This window comes from Archocentrus centrarchus, unplaced genomic scaffold (genome assembly GCF_007364275.1).
Source record: "Archocentrus centrarchus isolate MPI-CPG fArcCen1 unplaced genomic scaffold, fArcCen1 scaffold_24_ctg1, whole genome shotgun sequence".
In the NCBI taxonomy this organism is placed as follows: Eukaryota; Metazoa; Chordata; class Actinopteri; order Cichliformes; family Cichlidae; genus Archocentrus; species Archocentrus centrarchus.
The window spans coordinates 1074572-1086955 of record NW_022060254.1 but is presented as its reverse complement, the minus strand read 5'-3'; the positions used below and the strand labels follow the sequence as shown (position 1 = coordinate 1086955).

Below are 12384 nucleotides of genomic sequence, written 5' to 3'. Positions count from 1 at the left end.
TTTGTCTTTTTTTTTTTTAATCCAAACCACAGCCTTTCCTTCAAGTTGGTTTCTGTTCCTAAATCTAACCAGCAAGTGAAACCTAAATAAAAGGCGAGTGAAACATGCAGCAAATCAGCGAGCAGTATAAAAACACAAATATCACATAAATAACCCCACTCTCATAGCTGCAAATTACACCACCGGCACCGTTTCAGTGTCTGGATGTTGTAGCTGTGCGCTGTCACCAGGGAGTGATGTCAAAAATATGTGGAACAATTGGCCTGTGGCCTTCTCTCTGTGCAGGTTTTAGATCTTTCGCCCTGTGGGGCCGCTTTAAGTGAGCTATGTCAGAGTTTTGTGTGTAACAATAGCAGCTCTCTTTTTATCTGCTTAAATCAGTGTGGTAACTTATGCTGAACACATAACCTCGTCGGAGGAAGTTATGTTCAGAGTTTCGGTTTAGAATTGGCCGGAAGCGCCACGTTTTCACTGATTCTTTTATTAACCGCATGATTTAAGCGCAATACAGTTTATATGTGCAAGTTGTGCAGCCGTACCTTAATAAAACCATTGAATGACGCATAAACTGTGTGTCGCACTGTCACAGGAATGTGCACATATTCATTTGGTGATGTGCAAAATGCATAAATGTGGTCATACTTGATTCTAATCTGCTGCTACTGTATGTTGCTTTTAAACTGCAGAAATCGCAACCACCAGAACACAGAACGCACATCAAGAATACCGATTCAAATCAATAAATGCACTTTGATCTGCCGACAAACTAAAGAGATTTCCACATCTCCTTTATTAGACTGTGGAACAGCAACCTTTCACCTTTAAATGTATCCAGTTTCAGAGCTCTGACATCCAGCCTTCGCCTTAGAGAGCAGCCCTGAGAGCGCACTCGGCGATAAAATAATTAACCTGAATTGAAATTATTATTTTGTAGCTCCATCCATCCATTCTCTTCTGCTTACCCTTTTCAGGGTCGCAGGGGGGCCAGAGCCTATCCAAGCTATCACAGGGTGAGAGGCCTGAGGCCGTTATCTCCAGCTGGGGTTTTAGGTTTTGTAGAGACCTCACAGTTGTGTTAAACCAAAGTCATCATACATAAAGAACGTCTATGTAATGAAGTGAAGCAGAAAAACAAGAGAAACCGTGCGCTTCAGTGTTTTTGGTTTTTCTTTTTTGACTGATGTTTTTTTTAATTACTTTTGTTGGGTTTTTTTCGCGCTTCTTTCTCTTTGTTGAACCGTCACTCTGGTCAAACCCACTTTTTCTACCAATCAGCACTCTAGCTACACACAGGTCTCTAAAACAGGACCACTGTGACCGTGGAGATGAAGGAGGCATCGGGGTGAGAACGCGCTGGTCTAACACGCATCTGACAGAACAGATTTGCTCTCACTTTAAGCGCTCCAGCTTTCTGCACAGACGCTGGAAATGCTCGCGTTCTACTTCCAAGCCACAAAGTAATCCAATCTTTGTTTTTTGGATCTTATTATCAAGTCTTCTCTTTTTTGCATTAAAATGATGATGGCTGCAAATTCCAAACAGATGTGACCCACAGCTCAGGACTGAACGCCTCCTGTGTAGACACAGACACTAATGAGAAAACCTGGGAGTAAACCGGTTAACCAAGATAATTAAATCAGCCGTTATTTCCGTCTAGTTTAAGTGGAAATAATGTGCAAAACTCAAACACAGGTGAGCTGACCCGTCAGGCGCAGCCACACTATTAATGTCAGTCAAACAGAGGTCGTGTAACCCCATAGAGTTCAGACAGAAGGTCTGATCAGAACCGTGCAGAAGTATTGATATCTGGATACCTCAACCTCAACTGAGCAGATTTCAGCAACCGGTGCCACGTTATATTACCATTTCAAAAACCTCAGCATCTAATTTACATAACTTTACATCTCATGGTGCTTCAGTTGAAGGCCGCCAATAAACAAAGTCTTCAGATTTTGGATCAGAAATTCCAAACGTGCCACAATCCTGAAGACAGAGTGGAGCGATAATGAATGCAGTGTGGTAAATGATGCTGAGAGCTCAGAATGCTCCCCTGAGATCCCCCCCAATAACAGCCATCTTGCACGATTGTGGTTGACCTTTGCTCTCCACTGAGAACCATCTTCACGATCTGACCCCAGGCTGGGCAGAAACGGTGACCCACGCCCCCCTCAAAACCAGCATAAATTCAGGTGCATCTGTGAGGGGTGAACTACGTTTTGGCTGTTACAGCTGGCTGAAATTACGGGAAATGGTTTGGTTTTAATTTGAATGCGCATTTTTGCACAGATGGGTGGGACTTCTGCAAACACGGATCAGAGAGAAAACACACGTCCTTATTTACAAGTGACCCCCGCTGACCCGCCCGCAGATGAAAACCAAAATAAAGGCAACTTTCTGCGTTTCTGACATTTTCACTCAGCCTGTGAGAGAAGTTGTCAGGAGCCATCTTCATAATCAGCGCACATTCCTGCGCACTTACAAGCGTACCAGCTAAAGCATGAAGCTTTTTTCAGTCGCTTCCTCTGACATGATCAACACCACTGTCCCCTCAAACACTAATGGCGGTAGGGTTGAAACCCGGTTCAAAAAGTCCCGAAACATATGGCAGCATGGGAAGTATTATACACAAGAAGTTGGAGTCAAATAAGGATTCCGTAATATTTTTGTCGCCGCGATATTAGATTATAATAAGGAAAAAAGGAAAGGTTTCTGAATGAGATTTGGTCCTGCCCACAGGCGCTAACTACACCCATCAAGGTAGGGGCAGGTAGGCAGAGGTCGCTCACGGAGGTTTCCTAAATCCAAACAGCGCCAGGAAATAAAAGCAGCGGGGAATTTAAGCTAGACGCTTGGAATAAAAGGAAACACAACATGACAACTTACTTCCCCAGCTCCTCGTACAGCTGGTACTCATCGGTAAACCTGGTGCAGGTTGTTGAAGCCATGTTAAGGTGAACCAGGGGAAACTGAAAGCCTCAGCCGTTTCAATGCACTCCTCAAATCCCTTCCTTCGGAGTCCCAAAGAGCCACTTGTCACCTTGCGGAGAACGGAAATAAATAAAAGCAAAGTGGGGAGTTAGTTAGAAATGAGTCCCGTAAGCAGTGAAACCTCTGCGCCTCTGCTCCCGGTCCTGCTCGCAAACCTCGTTCAGTCCTGGACTTGACAGGAACGTCGCGACCTACTGCTGTGTTTGTCTCCGCCACTTGGATTAGTTACCGCCGTCAAGACAAACAGAATACGCAATAACACGCTTCCGGTGACGAAACTACAATAAAACCAACTTTGGAGAGTTATTTAACGTGAATGTATTTGTATTTGACAGATATTCACAAATACTAACAAATAATTCGTTTTTTAAAATATTTAAATGTTGGTTTATGTAATATTTATCTTATCTTACAGAAACATGGTAACATTAATCTCAAAGAGAAGCATTTTGTTTTAAATTTTGTAATTTCTCTACAGTTATTCAGGTGATGTATATAAATTCACATTCTTATTCTTTTTTTTTTTTTATTAAAACTAGAAAAATATTTTGTTTAATATTTTCACGGTTCACGTAGCATCATATTTTGGAAAGTAACTATTTTTTATGAAAAAACTCTATCTCGTATTACTTCACTATTTTTTATCAAACTTTTTCACGTGGCGCTCGGACCGCTTGTTGACCTCGTTTTATTTTGTAGGGAAAGCAGTCTAACTTCCGCTTTGGTCTGCCTACTTGATGGAGCTCAGTTTCGTTTCAGCGCTTCCTCATTGGAAATCCTGCACAACGGCTCCCTCTACAGGTAACGGGTTTGTCCTGCTGTAGAGGCTCTCCTCTGGGAAATTGTGAATGAAGCGCAAAACTTTGCACAAGTCCATCACCACGAGCCCCAAAACAGACTATTGTCTTTCGTTTTGATTATATAATCTACAGATAGTAATATTAGAACATGTGATCTATTTCAGAGTACTTTGGTTGCTTCATACAACACAAAAACAATTTAAAATTGTAAATAAAAGCTGTAAGTGTAATGCATTGACTAAATGGGCAAAGTTGAGTGTTATAGCTTAATTAATTCAGCCTTATTTCCACTAAAAAGATCCCCTGCAGTTTGCTGTGAAGGCAGGGTTTTACTTTGGATAAGCAGAAGATAATTAATAGGGTGGAGGAGAGGTATTTACACATGAAATTAAAAGAAAAACAAGAAAACTGAATAAAAACTATGCAACACAATAAACGATATATAATAAAAATGTAACACAATAAGATTCAAACTATATGGTAAACATGTGAAAAGAAAAGAACCACAGGCCATAGAACAAATAAATGTCTTCAGAATTGTATTAACATTGTCATTAAGGTCAAATATTTGATCTGTGAAAGGATGATAGGAACATTCCCAGGTGCCAACCCAAGACCGCTCTGTAATCCCATCACCAGATGCAGACTAATAGCTCTTTCCTCTACTTGAGCGCTCTGTACAACATGTCTCATTCACCCATTCACAAGAACACATCAGAGAGCAACTTAGGGTTCAGTATCTTGCCCGAGGACACTTTGGCATGCAAACTGGAGCAGCCAGGGATCAAACCACCAACTTTCCAATTACTAGGTGACCTGCTCTACCTACTGAGCTGCAGCCCCTACCTTCAGATCCAAGTATAGTCAGTTAAAGTAATCCAATCTTTAGGGCATTAGTGTGGTGGCAACAATCTTCATTTTAACCAGAGGCAGTCAAGGATTTTCCCTCCTGGAGGCCATTAATAACAGCAGAGGTAATCACATTCAAAAACTGCCATATTTTGTGTGTTGTCAGCTTGGAAATGGTGGGGAATATTATGCTTACAGGAAATCTAACCAAAACAGAGGTAAATACAATGGCCCCATAAGTGTTTGGGGCAGAAGAGAAGAAGCTCCCTGTGTGTACAGAGACAAACAGCTTACAGTCTGAGCCTTGGCAAACTGCATGAGGTACTTTAAAAGAATGAATCAATGGCTGCACAAAGATCTTAAAGAACTGAAGTGGCTCCATTTCCAGGCTAATCCAAAGACAGCAGTAGGTTGTTAGAAAGCCCTCGAGACTGATTCAGATGTTTCTGTTCTATTATTGTCTCAGTACACAATGCTGTGTGTACACAACACAGACTTTCTCCAGAATGTCTGTGTTGTGTACCAGCTGTGCAGCAGGCAGAGTCGGACCCAAATGCAAGACTCGGGGGGGGGGGGGGGGGGGGGGGGGGGGCTTACATGTAAACCCAAAAAGCAGCTTTAATGCTGGCGTTTCTTCCAAAACATACAAAATACAAAAAGCCAGGAATGCAAAACTCAGAGTCAAAGAGGAAAACACGAACAAGGAAGAGTGGGAGACAGAGACAGCAGAAGCACTCACAGGATAATGAGAGGAGAGACAACAGGTGGGATGCACGGCTGGAAACTATAGACATAATGAGGCAGGGGGAGGTAAATGTAACACAAGCCAGGAACAAACCAAAGGAACAAACAAAGAGACACTGTAATAACACATAAAACTCAAAGCCCCGGGGACCATGATGGTCTGACAGGAATCTGAGCTTGGAGACATTTATGTAAGTCTGACTTGATGAGGTTAGGCTTTTAAAGTTTCAGTGTTACATGTATAACTATAATAGGGGGAAAAACACACTAGCTTCTGTTATTTTCTTTATCTGGAGCTACTGAGTAGTTTAGGTCAGGGGTCGACACTACCGTGACTCAATACCACAGTCATCAGGATCAATACGTCATGACTTTTGAAGATCTTTTTAATACCACAACACTGCAATTCAATACTCTTCTCAGGAACAGTCTGGTCAAAGATATTTTTGGACGTACTTCCACTGTTCTAATCAATTGACATGACCTGGAGCCATATATGGAAGACTGAAAAGCCCTGTGGGGCCCAAAGGGTCAGAGTGTCCTTAGACCAGCTTCTGGTTTTCAGAGACTGATATTATTGTTCAAAAGTCACTGAGTTCAGTTAACAGGCTACAAATTCAAACAAGCAAATACATGCAAAATGTCTCCAGTCCAGGCGTCCTTGTGTCAGTTCTTGTGTCAATTCAATTTTTCAATTCAATTCAATTTATTTTATTTATATAGCACCAAATCACAACAAACAGTCACCTCAAGGTGCTTTATATTGTAAGGTAAAGCCTCTACAATAATACAGAGAAAACCCAACAATCAAAACGACCCAATACGAGCAGCACTTGGTGACAGTGGGAAGGAAAAACTCCCTTTAAACAGGAAGAAACCTCCAGCAGAACCAGGCTCAGGGAGGGGCAGTCATCTGCTGTGACCGGTTGGTGCTGAGGGGACAGAGAGCGGTCTTAGTTCGTGTTGAGATATTCCTCTCTGTATCAGCTTCCCCGTACTGTGTTACATTTATGTTTGTGTTACATTTGGTCTTTTCCTGTTTTATTTTGGCAGTCCCTTGTTTCGAGTTTATTCGGTTCAGTTTTGCTTCCTGTGCTCTCTTCCCAGCTGTTCCCACTTGTCCTCGTTATTGTCATGGTCCTGGGCCGGTGGCCCAGTGTTTTTGAGTTCCCTTTTTGTTTAGCTCTGTTTTGTTGTGTTTTTCAGGTTGTTTCTGAGTGTTTCTTTTAGTTGAGATCCTCAGTGTGTTATGGTTGTGTTCCCGATGTTTGTGTCAGGTCTGCGTCTCTGTTTCCTTGAGTCACTTCCTGTTTTATCGTGTTCCTTGTATGTTGTATTCAGTTTTGCTCGTCTGCGTAATAATGGTCAGCTGTTTTCCCACCTGTTGTCACTCCCCTCATTGGCCCTTGTGTATTTATTGTCTGCTCATGTCTTTGTCCTTCGTTGGGTCCTAAGTGTCTGTACGTTTAGGTCAACGTCCGTGCTGAGTGTTTTGTATTTCAAGTTTCTAGTTTTCAAGTACTTTCGTGTAACTGGCCCCTGTCCAGCTTTCTCATTCGTGTTTATTTGTTTAATAAAAGTTAAGTCAAGATCAGCTCTCGCCTCGTCCTGCTTTGAGGTCCTCTCTGTCCTGAATGCAGCACCCAGCTGTCACAGTTACCTCTTGTGTAAATGTTGTCTGCGTCCTTTGTCACATCGTTGTCTGTGGTCCCTTTGCGCTGTGTGTGTTTTCCCTTTTGGTTTTTGCATTACGGACTAATGACGTTCCTCGGATTTTGTATTCTGTGTTTCAGGACATTGTTACAAAGACTCAGCATTAAAGCTGTTTTGGAGTCCAGCTCTGTCTCTTGCGTCCTGTGTTTGGGTCCAGCTCTGCCTGCCACACAGCCACATATGACAATGAGAGCCTTGTTTATGTTCATTTGTTTATGAGTATTGGTCCAGGCAAGTAGCAAAAATCAATGAATAGATTACAAAAGTGATTAAAGAACAAAAAACTGTTTTGTTAATTTAATGTTTTGCTAAAACTGAACCCTTTGGGAGTCAATAAGCTTTTTAACAACTATCTCCAAGTGAAAAAGTTATAACTAATATTAATTGGTTATATTAATTAGGTACAACTAAGTATTAGTGTGTCTTTTCACTGGGATTACATGTGTAGTAGGGATCCAACAGTTCCTTATTCTCATCTCTTTTCCATCTAAAGTGTAGCCTTGTTCCAGTAGCCTACACATTGTCAGTATGACAAAGATAACCCAAATAAATACAAAATTAAATTATGATTTCATTTATCAAGGGAGAAAGTTATCCAAACCTAGCTGGGACACTCCTACCTTGAAGCTATCACTCCTACCTCACCACAGTCCTCATAACTGGCCTGGTTGTGATATAGCACTTATCTACTCTGCATGACCACCAGTCAAAGCAAGACTTATTCATACAAGCATTCTCTGTGTCAAAGTGTTTTCCTAGTGTTTTCCTCTGCAGCAGCCAGGGATTGAACCACCAACCTCCCTAGTAGTAGATGACCTGCTCTACCTCTCGAGCCTCAGCCACTCATACATGTCCTGCACCATGCTCACATCCTTCTCTCATGTAGTACCACAGTTCCTCTCTTGTCACTTTCTCTAGATCCACAAAGACACAGTGCAACTCCTTCTGACCTTCTCTATCAAACCTCTGAAGGCAAACATCATATCTGTAGCGCTCTTTCTCAACACGAAATCTGCTTTGCATGAAACATCCTACTGCTGCTCACTGATCTTCACCTCTCTTCTCGCCCTAGCTTCAACAGCTCTTTCCCATATCTTCATGGTATTGCTCACCACCCTTGTTAAAAACCTGTACCAGTACATTTCTTCTCCATTCCTCAGGCATCCTCTCAAAGTCCACTGCCCTCTCTCCTAGACCCCCCACCCACACACTCCACCCAGGTTTCACCTTGCTGCGGTGCTGTTAACTGGATCTCCATTAATCCATTAATCCCCATTTAGCCTGTAATCTGCTCTAATCCACCAGTGAGGAAGTGCAGTTGTAAAAGAAACCACTGGCTGCTTCCTGTGGATTTACTGTTGTGGAACGCGTTCACCATCATCATCATTAACTGGCCAGCGCTGACATGCTGTCTGACTGGGTAGTGCTGATTATCTCCTCATTCAGCTTCACAGTGAGAAACAACTGCATGGCTGCATGTTGTTAGAGGACCAAACACACACACACACACACACACACACACACACACACACACACACACACACACACACACACTGTCTGTCTGTATTGCCATGACGATGAGTTATTTTTAGGACCAGGATTGACTCCAAAGCAGATATCTCCTGCTCTGTGCTGCCCTCTAGTGTAAGATGCAGTCCTGAAGTTCTGCACTCATTTCAATCTTGAATTTCAGAGGGACCCCCAGCTGCCTCAGAATTCTAGGATTTCTATAACGACTAATTTATCAATGTGTTTGAAGCCAGAAATGTGATATACCAGAAATAACATTTGCCTACCAAACTGACAAAGCAGGAAGCTGTCTCAAAGCCCCCATAAGGATTTGCTTGATTAAACATTTAGTGTTTGTGGCACCAAAGTGTAACGTGCACAGCTGTGTGTGGTAGCAGATGCTATTTTGTTCACTGTGGCAAAATCTAGTTTACCACAAATGAGCACAAAAATACACCGATGAACCCTCAACCGTTCTCACCCAAGAGGTTCCTGTGCCAGAGCATGGGATGTGTCTGTTACCAAACTGCAGCCCACCGCCACCGTTAGGAGGTTCGGCTCAGTGAAAAGGCTGCCTGTTACCATGGTGATTAAATTAAATGTAGCAACTGTTCAGCTTCCTTTCTGTTACATGAGTTGCAGCTGAAAATTTTTATGACAGCTGAAATCTTTATGACAGGTTCAATAACATTAGTATGTCTGAGTCATTGCTATATGGCCGTTCACCCCATAATTTACATTTTTAATTGCTCTGACGTTTGTGTGTGTGTGTGTTTTTGGTTTGTTTGTTTTTTGGCTAATTTTTCAGTTGGCTGCTGATCCTGGTCTCTCAATTATGTAGCTTATACAATTGACTTTGTGGATACATTTTTATGAAAATTGCTTGAAGTTTCAGATAGTGCATAATTTGATTTTGTAGGCCTCATAGATCCAATCTAGTTCCAGTTCATCCCTTAACATCCCACTGGTTCTGGATTCATATTTCCTCAGACCTCTGACGGAAGGAACATTCAGAACATGAGAGGTGGGACATCCTGCTTGCTGAAGACTAAAGGCTGAGAGACCCCACAACAAGGAAGAGCTGAAGGTGTCTGCAGCGAAGGTCTGGAGAAGGATCACCAGGCTTTTTAAGACTGACTGAGTGCCACTAAACCACTAACCTTTGTGGTTTAGTGGTTAGCATTGTCACCTCACAGCAAGAAGCCTCCTGGTTTCTGTCAGATTTTTCACTCAGGTTTCAGAATTCATCACAGTACAGAAACAGCATTAGTGAAGGTTACAAATGATCTTCTTAGAGCCTCTGACAGTGGACTCATCTCTGTGCTTGTCCTGATAGGCCTCAGTGCAGCTTTGATACTGTTGGCCATCATTTTTATTACAGAGGTTAGAGCATACTATAGGTATTAAGGGTACTGCACTGCAGTGGTTTGAGTCATGTCTATCAAATAGAATCCAATTTGTTCATGTAAATGGGGAGTCTTCTTCACACACTAAGGCTAATTATGGAGTTCCACAAGGTTTTGTGCTGTGAACAGTTCTATTTACACTATACATGTTTCCCTATACATTATTCCTCCAATCTCATTGTACATCCTGTATAATGACAATAAAGGCATTCTATTCTATTCTATTCTATTATATTATATTATATTATATAGAAAGCATTGCATCAAGTTTAATTTTTTATGCAGATGATACTCAGCTTTATCTATCCATGAAGCCAGATGACACACATCAATTAGTTAAACTGCAGGAATGTCTTACAGACATAAAGGCCGGGATGACCTTTAATTTCCTGCTTCTAAATTCTAAAGTTATTGTCCTCAGCCCTTTAAATCTTAGAAACAAGATGTCTAACCAGACTGGTTCTTATATAGCTTTTTTACTCTATGTTGAGCACTCAAAGTGTTTTACACAACATGCCTCATTAACCCATTCACACACACTCATACTAGCACTTCTTTCTAAGCTTACATGCTTTCTATTTAACATTCACACTCCAATGGCTGCATCGAAGAGCAACTTGGGGTTCAGTATCTTGCCCAAAGATACTTTGGCATGCAGACTGGAGCAGCCAGGGATCAAGTAGATGACCTACTCTACTTCCTGAGCTTAAGGTTAAGGATACGCCCTTCAGTGCACATATTAAACAAATATACAGCTGCTTTTTTGCATATTTCTAAAATTAGGAACATCCTGTCTCATTGTGATGCTGAAAAGCTAATTCATGCATTTATTGCTTCAAGGCTGGACTATTGTAATTCATCACTGTCAGGCTGTCCTAAAAGCTCCCTGAAAAGCCTTCAGCAGATCCAAAATGCTGCAGCTAGAGTACTGACAGGGACTAGAAAGAGAGAGAATTGGCTTCTCTTCATTGGCTTCCTGTTAAATCCAGAATTGAATTTAAAATTCTTCTTCTCACATATAAGGCCTTGAAAAATCAGTCCCCATTTTATCTTATAAACCTCCTAGTACTGTATCACCACAATAGAAAGCTTTGCCCTGAGACTGCTGGCTTACATGTGGTTCCCAAGGTACTTAAGAGTAGAATGGGAGGCTTCAGCTTTTAGGTCCTTCTTCTGTGGAACCAGCTCCCAGTTTGAATTTGGGAGACATGTGCTTCTTATTTAGTGCTTCTCCGTTGTTGCCTTACTGGTGCGCTTTGGGGTCACTGTCATGCTGGAAGACCCATGCATGATCCATCTTCAGTGTTCTGGCTAAGGGAAGGACGTCCTCGCCCAAGATTTTACAGTACATGACCTTGTCCACTGGCTCATCAACGTGTTGAAGTCGTCTTGTACCCTTAGCAGAAAAACAGCCCCAAAGCATAACATTTCCACGTCTGTGCTTCATTGTGAAGATGGTCTTCTTTGGGTCATAATCAGCATTTCTCTTCCTCCAAATACGACAGGTTGAGTTGATGGTGTCATCTGACCACAGAACGTTCTCCCAAGCCTTCTCTGAATCATTTAGATTTTCACTGGCAAACATAAAATGGGTCTGTACATGTGCCTTCTTGGGCAAGGGGACTGTGCGGGCACTGGAAGATTTTGATACATTATAGCATAGTGTGTCACCGATGGTGATCTTGATGACTGTGGTCCCAACTGCCTTAGGATCACTCACAAGCTCCTCCCATGTAGTTTTGGGCAGATCCACCACCTTTCTCATGATCATCATCACCTCATGAGGCAAGATCTTGCATGGCTGAGGGCAATTGATGGTCATTTTATATTTCATTTCTCATGAGATTTCAGCAAACAGTAAATGGATCAGCTGAGGGGTCAGATGTACAGTATCTCTGAGGTCATGTGTAAGGTCACATCCCATTTCTGACTGTAAATACTTTTAAAAGAAGAACTTTTACCTCTGCTTATTTTGTTTGCCACCTGTTCAGTTCCATCAAATATTTTACATTTTTGGATAATTATGAATGTGAAAATAAAATGATATCTATACATCTACTGTTCTCAATAACACAGAAAAACAGATATACAGCGGCCCAGTGGCACCAGTGATAATAGGTCCCTGGGTGTGCAACAAGAATACAGTGATAGATTTTCATATGTTTTGTGTCATATGAAAAAGTTATCATTCAAGGCAGAATATTATCAGCTTTGGTGAATAAACCATCATCATAGCCAACAGATGTCTCATAGTTGCTTTACTATATGCAACAGGCAGGGGGTGCTGTTCTTTCAGTTTAAATGAGACCTGTTATGGCAGCCTATGAAGGAACATAAGCCCTGGCAGTAAACCACTTTATTTTCCAACTAGAATG

At 41.8% G+C, this 12384-nt stretch overlaps 1 protein-coding gene across 15 annotated transcripts in view; it reads right to left on the bottom strand.

The window, feature by feature from the left end:
* camk2d1 (calcium/calmodulin-dependent protein kinase (CaM kinase) II delta 1) overlaps positions 1-3233 on the bottom strand; it is a 101486-nt gene extending 98253 nt beyond the window's left edge. For 3 of the 15 annotated variants that reach the window (XM_030723278.1, XM_030723277.1, XM_030723284.1), the window contains exon 1: positions 2884-3200. In XM_030723278.1, the coding sequence (XP_030579138.1) occupies positions 2884-2945 (62 nt within the window). In that variant the 5' untranslated portion in view covers positions 2946-3200. Of the gene's footprint in view, positions 1-2883 lie in introns of all 15 variants that reach the window. The other 12 variants (XM_030723280.1, XM_030723279.1, XM_030723281.1 and 9 more) reach the window with 8 other exon arrangements.
* Between the last annotated feature and the right edge of the window lie 9151 nt (positions 3234-12384).